This window comes from Candoia aspera, chromosome 4, assembly GCF_035149785.1.
Source record: "Candoia aspera isolate rCanAsp1 chromosome 4, rCanAsp1.hap2, whole genome shotgun sequence".
NCBI lineage: Eukaryota > Metazoa > Chordata > Lepidosauria > Squamata > Boidae > Candoia > Candoia aspera.
This window is the reverse complement of record NC_086156.1, coordinates 44,487,514-44,499,465: the sequence shown is the minus strand read 5'-3', so window position 1 is coordinate 44,499,465 and position 11,952 is coordinate 44,487,514. Positions and strand designations below refer to the sequence as shown.

General features: G+C 45.8%; 1 protein-coding gene across 1 annotated transcript in view; it reads right to left on the bottom strand.

Moving 5' to 3' along the window:
• Window positions 1-8,486: 8,486 nt before the first annotated feature.
• SH3BP5 (SH3 domain binding protein 5) overlaps window positions 8,487-11,952 on the bottom strand; it is a 48,307-nt gene continuing 44,841 nt past the window's right edge. The window contains exons 8-9 of the mRNA XM_063303967.1: window positions 10,758-11,015; window positions 8,487-10,004 (exon numbers count right to left, since the gene is read on the bottom strand). Coding sequence (XP_063160037.1) covers window positions 9,823-10,004; window positions 10,758-11,015 — 440 coding nt within the window. The 3' untranslated portion in view covers window positions 8,487-9,822. The remainder of the gene's footprint in view (window positions 10,005-10,757; window positions 11,016-11,952) is intronic.

Sequence of the window (11,952 nt, the reverse complement as noted above, 5' to 3'; positions counted from 1 at the left end):
TATTTTATTTGGGCTAAAAGCTGCATCCTTGGGCTGAAACCGATCTCCAACTTTTATTACATGAGCTCTGTTGAAAAATCTGTACCCTCGAACAGAGTTTCACACCAGAATTTCAATAGGTGTTAAAACTATACACAAGCACTAGCACTCTCTTGCTATTGTGGCAAGTTTCCCCAGCTCCTGTCATGAGTACTGATGGTGAGCAGGAGGGGGCCCCTATCCGGGGGGGAAAACGCATGCGTAGTACTGAGGAGTTAAGCAGCCATTCAAAGAGACACAGATCAGACCCGCCTTGACTTTGGGGTTTATCTGTCTGGGTTTTTCCCACGCTGCTTCAGTTTGTTAGGATTGATGTCCTAACAGTCAGAAATCACGCTGAGACGAGGAGTAGGTCTCTAGTGTTTATTACTGCTACAGTAAACAGAATCCTAACAAACTGAAGAAGCGTGGGAAAAACCCAGACAGATAAACCCCAAAAGCTAAGGCGGGTCTGATCTGTGTCTCTTGGAATGGCTGCTTAATTCCTCAGTACTACGCATGTGTTTTCCCCCCTGGATAGGGGCCCCCTCCTGCTCACCATCAGTACTCATGACAGCTCCTTGGGAAAAGATCAGCTTTCTACCCAGCCAACTGTACTAATTAAATGTGTACAGTCCACAGAGAAAGATATTGTTCCATGCTTTGGTGACGTGAGATGGATGGGATTAAAGAACACTAACCCAGAGCCTGTTTGGCTTGTTAAATTTATAAAATAGGTGAAACATCTGAAATTCTGTGAAGTGAGGCAGGCCGCCAAGGCCTTTTTGTTGTATATTTCAAAGGTAAATATGCAGGTATGTCTGGTTAATAATTATTCTCAGCTTGGTTTTATCTATGGAGAAGGATAGGATCATTTTCCAGAGCTTTCCCTTGAGTTCCTTAGAACCCAAGTAAAAGTGTCTGTGTGTCTGTCTTTTGATTTTAAACATTAAAATGAAACATGGGCTTTGCTAGCTCAATTTATTAAGAACCTTAGGTCTTTGAAGATATTTGCAGGATAGTACTAGAACCTCATAGCACGGTCAGGCCTTTTCCTTTTCAGCAGCTGCCCAAAGACCACCCATGTTCCAGCAAGCAAGAGATTTCTTAGCAGTCGGTGCAGCTTCCTAGAAGTGAACTTCAAATGGATCGATCAATACTGTGGATGACCTGATGCGGTGTTCTGGGTAGTTCTGATAGAACTGATTTACCATAGGGTTGATCCATAAGAGAAATTGAGCTGGAAGATCTGTTTGGGTAGATTTTAATCTGGCTCTGTCTGTTCCTGCCTTTTGTATAGAGAACTGGATTAGCAAAGAGGAAGGGAAGGTTGAATTTTTCACTGAACATGTTGACATATATTTCCTGATATCGCCCTCCTTTCATCGTTACAATTTCCAGTCTATGTTGTGCTAGCAGTAGTGAATACTTAATACATCACCCTAAACCGTGAAAAGGCCATAAATGGCTAGCTCCTATTTAAAGGGTATAATCCCGGAATTGGGACTTATAAACTGCTCGGTTTTTTTTAATTTAGAAAGCAGAATCTAGGAATACACACACCCACCCACATACATATAAAAAAGCCAGTCACTAAGTGTTACTAATTCTTCCTCAGTTCAATTAGTTGGCTCTGACTGACTTGCCACTGCCCACAGTCCTAGACCAAATCTTAAGTGGTGTAATGATTGCCCTAGCCCCAAATACTCAGACTCACAAGAGGATGCTAAATGAAATCTGATTTATTAGAGTACTAAAAGCAAATACAGAGAAAGCTGAGAATGAGCAAAAGCGCGCCAAATACAAACTTAAACCCTTGCTTCAAACGTATCCCGCCTCCCTCGTAACAGCCCCGCCCGGCACAGGTGCTAGCAATCGTCAGAGTTGCCAGCCTGGGAAAGTAACCTTGAGCGCAGTAGATAACACAAACACATTCCAACGCAAAGCCAAAACATAATCGTTCCCATCCTCCCTAGACCAATGAAACACGCATCCAATTAATGACATGCGAAACGTTACGATGCATCAAATACATTGAAACGGCGCACATGACATACCGCCCTCCTAAAATACCCTTAGGGACCTGGTTTCGAGGGAAAAGCGGAGTGGAAACGGGCCACTAGAACCGGGGAAGCTACATCTGGTGCAGCGACCCACTCAGGATGAGGGAAATGCTTCCAACGAACTAAATATTGCAAAGTATTGCGAAGGCGTCTAGAGTCCAAAATTTCTTTAACTTCAAAGTGTTGCTGACCATCAATCATGATGGGGGTGGGAGGTGGAGGTTGCCGATGCCAGCGATCAGAAGGAATAGTCGGTTTGAGTAAGCTGCAATGAAAAACAGGGTGTAAGCGTTTAAGGTTATGAGGCAAATCAAGTTTAAAAGTCACAGGGTTAATCTGAGCGATAATTGGGAAAGGACCCACAAACTTAGGCGCAAGTTTCTTTGAAGGTTGTGATGACTTGATAAACTTGGTAGAAAGGTACACTGAGTCCCCAACTTGGAATGCCGGTTGGGGGGCCCGCTTCCGATCAGCATACAATTTATAATCCGCTTGAGCATCAGCCAATGCATTTTGAATCATTGGCCAAGAGTCAGCCAGTTGTGTTGACCAATCATCTGTAGTGACTGCACCTGCAGGAGGTTGTGGGAGATCAGTGATAGGTACAAAGTCTTTACCCAGAGCTACCCGAAACGGGGTCTGCCCAGTGCTTTGATGCACGGCATTGTTGTAAGCCACTTCAGCAAATGGTAGAAGGTCTACCCAATTGTCCTGCTGATAATTTACAAAAGCGCGCAGGTACTGCTCTAGAGTAGAGTTAACCGCCTCAGTGGCCCCGTCCGTCTGAGGATGCCAAGCCGTGGAGAGGGCTTGCTTCGTGCCCAACAGCTTGAGAAACGCCCGCCAAAACTGCGAGGTAAATTGTGTACCTCTGTCCGAAATCAAGCGGGAGGGACATCCGTGTAGCCTGTACACGTGTACAAGGAATAGGCGGGCTAATTGACGCGCTGACGGAATGGACACGCAGGGGATAAAGTGGGCTTGTTTGGAGAAATAATCTTTGACCACCCAAATGACCGTTTTGCGTTGGCTGGGTGGTAGCTCTACAATAAAATCCATGGAGATTTCTTCCCAAGGGGAAGAGGGGGCTGCTACCGGCTGCAGCAGCCCGTGGGGCTTGCCCACCTTGCGCTTGGACATTGCACAGACAGTGCAGGAAGCAATGTAGTCTTTGACATCTTTACGTAATGTGGGCCACCAGAATTGCCTCCGAACGAGGTGCAAGGTTTTTACAAACCCGAAGTGACCTGCGAGTTTGTCATCGTGTGAACGTGTTAACACATCTTTTCGGAGGCTTTCAGGAACGTAGAGGCGGCCGGACTTCCAAGCGAAGCCTTTGTCAAAAGTAACATTGTCTTTATTCGCAAGCAACCAAGTATCCGTTTTCAATTCTTTTAAAAACTTTTGTTGCAATTGGGAGGGAATTGACAAAGTGCTTGGCTGAGCAGCGCTTGTGGTGGGCGGTTGTTGCGCGCGCGTTTGGCTTCGCGTCACAGCTTGCATGCCCAATTGGGGCGCCGACCATAGGGTGCTTACCACATCTGGCGCCGCCCCAGAGTCTTGAGGTTGCCTTGACAAGGCATCAGCCAAGAAGTTCTTTTTCCCTGGAATAAATTTGAACTGAAAATTGAATCGATTGAAAAATTGAGCCCAACGAACCTGTTTAGGGCTCAGTTTTCGAGGGGTACTAAGTGCCTCCAAGTTTTTATGATCAGTCCAGACCTCAAAGGGGTGATTTGCCCCTTCCAACAGATGCCGCCAAGCTTCTAATGCAGCTTTCACTGCAAATGCCTCCTTTTCCCAAACATGCCAACGCCTCTCAGTTTCCGAGAACTTACGGGATAGATAAGCACAGGGCTTGAGGCATCCTGCCTCGTCTTTTTGCATCAACAATGCGCCAATAGAATAATCGGAGGCATCTGCCTGTACAACAAAAGGCTTTGAGGGATCAGGGTGTTGTAAAATGGGCTCTTTGACGAAAGCTGCTTTCAGCCGCTCAAACGCCGTTTGACAAGCAGGCGTCCACCTCAACAACGCTCCGGGATTCTTGACTCTCCTAGTATCTCCCACCCCTTTTGTTCGAAGCAGGTCCGTTAGGGGCAAGGCAATCTCAGCGAACCCCCTTATGAATAATCTGTAGTAGTTGCTGAACCCCAAGAAACTTTGAAGTTGCCTGCGGGTACGGGGACTCTCCCAGTCCATGATAGCCTGCACCTTAGCAGGGTCCATTTCTATACCTTTATCAGAAATCCTATACCCCAAGTAGTCAATTTGGGTCTGATGAAAGGCACATTTGGATAGCTTTGCATACAATTCAGCAGATCTGAGTTTACACAAGACTTTCTTTACCAGAGCTACATGCTCTTTCATGGTTTCCGTATAAATCAACACATCATCCAAATACACCAGTACACCTTTAAACAGATGTTCATGCAAAACTTCATTGATTAATTGCATAAATACCCCAGGGGCCCCAGCCAACCCAAACGGCAACACCTTATACTGGAAGGCTCCCAACGGGCAATTGAATGCAGTTTTCCACTCATCACCCTCCCTGATTCGTACACGATAGTAGGCTTCTCTTAAATCCAGTTTAGAGAAGATCTTGCCTTTGGCCAGATGTGACAACATGTCCTTTATCAATGGCAAGGGATATTTGTTGGAAATTGAGACGGCATTTAATCCGCGGAAATCCGTACAAAGTCTCAATGTCCCATCCTTTTTTGGGCGGAAAAGAACCGGCGCCCCCACGGGTGAATTCGCCGGCTCAATGAATCCGCGCGCCAAATTTTTGTCCACAAATTCCCTCAACAGAGTCAGTTCCTTTTGCGTCATGGAATAAATTTTTGGTTTAGGCAATTGAGTGTTGGGCAGTAGTTCTATGGCACAGTCCGTCTTTCGATGGGGGGGCAACTGGTCAGCTTCCTTTTCACCGAATACATCAGCAAACATCCTGTACTCGGCCGGCAAGCCCTCCAGAGGAGAGGCCGGGTAAGGCGGAGTCGCAGCTGCCGCAACCCCCACCATCTCCTCTGGGGCACCCTTCCCCTCTGCCGCTTGATAAAACCCATCTCTAAATGTGATGGTCCGGTAGACCCAGTTTATTTGGGGGTTTTGCTGCACCAACCATGGTACCCCCAACACCACCAATGGGCCCCCTACGGGAGCCACGACAAAAGACAACCCTTCCTGGTGACTGCCCAGTTGCAAGGCTACCCGCCCTGTAAAATGGGTGACCGGTTTGCCCCCTGCCATGGACCCATCCAATTGAGTAAATGCGATGGGTCTTTGTAGGGGAAAAGTGGGGAGCTCCAAAGCTGCCACCACGTCGGGGTGCATCAGACACCGAGAACACCCCGAATCAATCATGGCCCATACTTCCACCGTCTTGACTTGGGAACCCAATTTCAATTTCACCATGAGTATGCGGTAAGTGCCACTCACCGCTGGAGGCTCGCGCCCGTCCTCTACCACCTGCCCAGCGGCGCCCTTTAGAGCAGGTGGCTGGCGTTTCCCGCCGGTTGCGGGATTTCGGTCTCCCCTTCAATTTCGTAGAACATCACATCGTCTCCCTCGGTCTCAGCCACCGCAGCTTTCTGTTTCCTCGGCAACGCAGGGGACTTCGCCGGCGGTTTTCCGGGCCGTTCCTCCACCTTTGCCTTCGGGCATGCTGCCACTCGATGCCCCTCCTTACCACATCTCAGGCACAATCCTTTGGCGTACCGCTTCTCACGCTCCTCGTCCCAGGGTCGTTGTCCCGGTTTCCCCCCGGTGGTCGATGTGCGGCTGGGCTTCATCTCCCGCCCCGACTTGGCGGTCTTCCGCTGGGCAAAGACCTCTTGGGCATGTTCAGCCCTTCCTGCTAGCAGGATCCACTCATACAGCGTGTATGGGTCGTCCCTCCCCAGGGACCAGCGCAGCACCTCGGTATTCAAGCCATCTTTGAAGAGCTCGATAATGGTTGCTTGGGACCAGTCATCCACCTTCCCAGCTAGCGCTTTAAACTCCAAAGCATAATCGGCCACTGATCGGGACCCCTGCTTGAGTTCCTTCAGGGCTCGCTTTGCTCTCTCCTTTGCTAAGGGGTCCTCGAAGTGTTGCTTCAACGCCCAGAGGAACTCGAGATTTTCCAGTTCAGGCGCTTCCGACTGGCACATCTGGACATACCAGTCTGCCGCCCTCCCCTTCAGTTTGGTGGCAATGGTGATGATTCTTGCCTTCTCCGATTGGAAAACCGCCCCCCATTCCTCCATATAGGCTTTCGCATTCGTCAGGAAGAACGAGAGTTTGGTCGGGTCCCCATCAAACTTGACAGGGAAGTCTCGCATGCCGCCTCCCGCCGGGCTGCGCCCCACCACCGGTGCTGCTGCGGCTGGTGCTTCCCTGACTCGGGGCGGCACGGGGCCCCGGGGCGATCGCCCGGGCGATGCTGCGATTTCCATCTGGACCGACTGGTCCCCTTCGCGCCTCCGCACCACCCGTCGCCGTTCCGGGGTCAGCCCCTGGGAGGAAGGGGTTGAATGCCTCTGGCTGGATTCTTCCCGGAGCTCTCGCATCGAGGTTACATCCAAGCTCAGCTGTTTCAGAATAGCCTCCAACGAATCCATTTTCGACTCCAGCACTCTGATTCGATCCGGAGTGGGTGAGCCCTCCGTTGGCTGCGCCTGCACCACGTTGGGGGATAAGGGGTATCTCTGCCTCCAGGATGGGCCCCCCGCTGCTGTGGCATCTCCTCGGGTCTCATCCCAGGTGAGCAGCTCGCCCGGAGAATTCACGGTGGTCTCCGGGGCCGTTTTCAGCCCCCCGGCTTCGCTCTCCGACCCGGAGCTCGCCTCCTCTCTGATGGCGGACAGCTCCCCTCCTTGGGACGGTCGGCCGGACGGCCTCACGGTCGAGTCCGGTTCTCCTTCCTCCATCATCACGATTTCGGGTTCGGTCATCGCGGGCTCTCTCCCTCACAAGTTAGACGCTTGTCTTCCTTGGACAGGGGCCAGCGGAGTTAGGAACTGAGATTCTCAGCTTTATGTAAAGGATTGCCCTAGCCCCAAATACTCAGACTCACAAGAGGATGCTAAATGAAATCTGATTTATTAGAGTACTAAAAGCAAATACAGAGAAAGCTGAGAATGAGCAAAAGCGCGCCAAATACAAACTTAAACCCTTGCTTCAAACGTATCCCGCCTCCCTCGTAACAGCCCCGCCCGGCACAGGTGCTAGCAATCGTCAGAGTTGCCAGCCTGGGAAAGTAACCTTGAGCGCAGTAGATAACACAAACACATTCCAACGCAAAGCCAAAACATAATCGTTCCCATCCTCCCTAGACCAATGAAACACGCATCCAATTAATGACATGCGAAACGTTACGATGCATCAAATACATTGAAACGGCGCACATGACAAGTGGTTTCAATGAATTAGGCGCCATTCCACAGAACATCAATTTCCTACGTGTCTCATGAATTGCCTATGAACTTTGTGCCTACATAAAAATGTCTCTTCTGTCTGTTATACATATAAGTGGGAACTCTGTATGGTGTGCATGCATACATTTCATTGGCTATGCCTGAATTTTTCCTTCTGTGTAGAATATGAAACCAGAAACACTGCAGGTACCTGTTCACAGCCTTTCCAATAAAGCCAAATGACAGAAATACATTGAGAAAATGCCAGCATCAACACCATGTAAATTTTGGTATAGAGTGTTCCATTAACTAGAGCAAAACTGTTATTCGTAACCAGGTTTATGAGTTAAGGGTATAGCTCTACATTATTGCTAGCACCACCACTCAAACAAGATGGATGTTCAGGGCAAATCTGTGGGTAGGACAAAAATAGGAAGTTATTTGCCCTTCCATTTGAGCTCAGTGGCCTGTCAACATGATCTACTTGTGGGGCATAGCAGTCATTGAGAAGGCATACTTTATCCCTAGGGCTGTTTGAGGTTAAATCAACTCTTCCCCTGCCCCTTATGAGCTACGTTGTCCAAACAGGATCAATAGTTTCCTCTGGCTGCAACAGAAACGAAGTCCTCAGGTGGCTCCATGGAAAGCCTTACACTACACACTTCATTGTACTTTTTGTGCCCTTCCCATTTTGTTTGCAGTGCATTGGCTGATAGGACTACTCTGAATTTTTAAAAGTTTTCTATGACGATACATAATTAGAGTGGCAGTCTTCTTTACAGCAGGTCAGTAGACATTGAAAATGGCCACTTCTTCCTTGACTAGGATGTTGGTGATTGCTGGCAATGTGTAAGGGTCAGAATATACCCCAGGGGAATGATTAAGTGTCATAACATCCATGAGACAAAGAAGTCTAATTTTGCATCTAAGTTTCTATAAAGGCATTCCCCCAACTTTGAATTTTATTACATATAGTACCTGCATGCAGACAAAAACTCACCACTAACACTTCTAGTTCTCACTTTATTAATTACTGTTCCAGTTGACCCTTGCAAAGATCCTCGGTTGAAGCATAAACAAAACACATATGGAAGGCTTATGTATATTTGGAGAATGAATTCGTAAAGATTTTAAAATGTTTAAAGATAACATACTACACGTGAAAACAAAAAGGACAGAGGAGACACTGTAGTGTGAAGTAAATTTTACATTTGTTTTCGGAATAGATATACACACAACTTAACGGACAAAATACAACAAACTTAAGCCAAGTAACAGAAAATGGAGGGAAGAGGGTTATTGCTAAACAGTAATGCTCAAAAATACGTTCATTAAATATGGCCTATGCCAATTTTAGAAATGCTAACTAGTAAAGGAACTCTATGCTTTTAACTATTTCTTAGCATAAATACCAATTCTCTACTGTCTAGCTGTTGCTAACATGCTTCAGCTTCCTTTCCATCTTATTTAGCTTTTTACTTAATGGATACTAACTTCTAACTCTCTAACTACTTTAAAAATGCTATACTTAATTATGTAGAGATACTAGAAAGTATTCCCCACTTCAGTCCTATGGCAACTATTCCATTCATGCACATTTCTTTTTTATTTGGTAGGGGGGGAAACCTTCCTGTCCATGCTTAGTGATTATCATGATTGGTACTTCACAACAAAGTGGCATCCTACATTAATTATTCCACTGTCCATTTCATTTTGATCATAGTACATATAAACCAAAACTACGTCCCACTGCCACCCTCCCACCCATGTAAAAAGCTAAAAGGATCCTGTGCATCAGTATTAACATTTAAATTACCTTTGAGGTATAATATATCAACACCCATGAATTCTATAGGAAGACTGAAGGTATCTTAAGTTCTGTTACATGCAGCAGCTTCCTTTTGTAACCAAAAATATAATACAAGGTATTTCAAAGGATATGCCACCAGCGTCTTGGAATTTTATGGCATTAAACAGCAGCTCAGTTCACAGACAGACACCAGCTAATTCTCCCAAACTTAGCTTTGCCCTGAGTGCCCAAGTGGCACTAAACTTCACAGAGGACTGGTACTAGTTATTGCTTCTGCCAAACTGGTACAAAACATCTTAACAAGGATTGCAAGTACAGCTGATGTTTGTGACAAATTTTTGTCCTGACCAAGATTTCAGTTTTATTTTTAAACGCGCGCACATACTTCAGCCCTCAGCAATGATGTGACTCTTGGTGCAGTAAATGCTTAAAGATTTGGCATATATTAGTTATTGGCACAAGGTTCTGACAGTCAGAAAACGTTTGTGTATAAATAAATTAGATTCCACAGTAGCCCCTGGACATTACTTCACCCAATTTGTACTATTTGTTTGTCTGCACAAATCCCATCTTTGACTTTCAGGCATTGTAGGGACAATTGCTTCAACCTATTGTCCAGCACTGGGCCACTGGAAGAAGAACTGCTGCCAACACTCCGGTTCTTATTCACTTTGTCAAGTATCTTGTTCTCAGCTCCTTCTGCCCTGTCTCCTGTGAAGATGGGATGGAAAAGTTTTGCGGCTTTGGGCTATGAAACAAAGGTAAAATTCCACAAGAAAATCATAACTTGGGTTGGATTCAGACTTAGCTTACAAAGTATGACTAACTCTGAATCCAATCCAAAAAGGTCTTTCACCAATCACTAAACCTGGGAAATTTGGAATAAACTATATGTCCTATCAATCTTGATTCCACTGCATTCAGGGTTTTTTTTTTAACTTTTCAATTGTGTCTGATTCTCTGAGACTGCCTGGACAAGTCCCAGCAGTTTCCTTGGCAAGTTTTTTCAGAAGTGGTTTGCCATTGCCTCCTTCCTAGGGCTGAGAGAGAATGACTGGCCCAAGGTCACCCAGCTGGCTTTGTGCCTAAGGCGGGACTAGAACTCACGGTCTCCCGGTTTCTAGGTTGCTGCCTTTAACCACTACACCAAACTGGCTCATTCAGTTCTAATGTCCATCAAAACCATATGATTTTACCACAAGGCTTTATGCATTTTAGTGTAGATCTGGCTGAGAAGTTGCATACAAAATGCAGGGAAAGTTATCATATTTCTTCATAATGTCCCTGGTCATTTTGTTCCCTTTTCTGTGCTTTCTCTACCTCTAGAGTATCTTTTTGAAATGTGGCAACAAAACAGCATATACTATTCCCAAAGTAACGTATCTCACATCTGCATTGTTTGTTCCTTACCCATTCCCTTATCTCTATGTGGTATTGATCTTTGCCTTCAGCAATCTAACTTACCCCTTTCAATTTCACATTCAGGAGAGGATGCCCCACTGCATTCACTGCGAGGTCCTAATAGAGGAAATACGCCAAATTCAGATAGCAATATAGGGCTAGACAAATCCAAGCTTCTAGGTCGAGACACTGGAAGAAACTGAGCTGGTATATCAAAAGGGCTTGTTGGACCAGAACTGAAACTAGATAGAGACTGAGTTTCAGAGTCTTCTTCAGACACAAAGCTGCTGCAGTTGTCATCCTCAAATACTTCCGATGCCACTGTGAAAATGTTCAGAAAATTTTTTTAGTATTAATTAACTAACTAACTAACTAACTAACAAGCTTATAGGTCACTTCCAACTGAGCAGGATACAATTCCTCCTCTCTAACTTGGATCAAAACAAAACAAAATCAACGCTATTTTCCCGTTTGGGACTTTTTTTTCCCCCCATCCCAAATCACTGCAACTAACTAGTACATTTAATTCCAATTCTCAACAAGATAATAATAGTAATGTCCCCTCTTGACAAAAAGAAAAAGGCAAAGTCTACTTTGATACAAGCTCTGTTCTTGGAAACTTCATGCACATGTCCATGTAGTTTTCTTGGTAATAATATAAAAGTGGTTTGTCATTCCCCTCCTCAGCCAATCACTAGGACCAGCCATTGGGAAAACTGAGCTATCATAAAAATAACAGTTTATGTCTCTCATGTTTATGTCATGTCATTTTCCAAAGGGAAGCCTCAGCTAGGGAATGATGAATGCAAAAAGCCTGCACTTCATCCATTTTCCAAATGTTAGCCATGCCCACTGTCCACAGCCAGATCAAGACACCTGTTTTACTGAGAGAGAACTCACAGTCTCCCGGTTTCTAGCCTGATCCTTTAACCCGTACACCAAACTGGCTCTCTTATGATTGATTGATTGATAAGATAGATGTACTAAATATTTTTAATGCATGTTTTAAATCATTCTGAGTTTTTTTAAGAAACAGCTTTAAAAAAAATCGAAGGAGAAAATAGTACATTTTACTGTCATTACAAAATAGCTGAGGATGCTGTTTGTCGTATCTTTCATGGTACAATAATCTCTCCAGGGATTTCCAGCTTTTCTGATTTGCCCCATTTCTACTGAACCTGTGAAAAGTCACGTGAGGAAACTCCTCCCAAGGGACTTTCCTCAGAGTCAAAGCATGGGAAGCAACAGAGCTGTACAG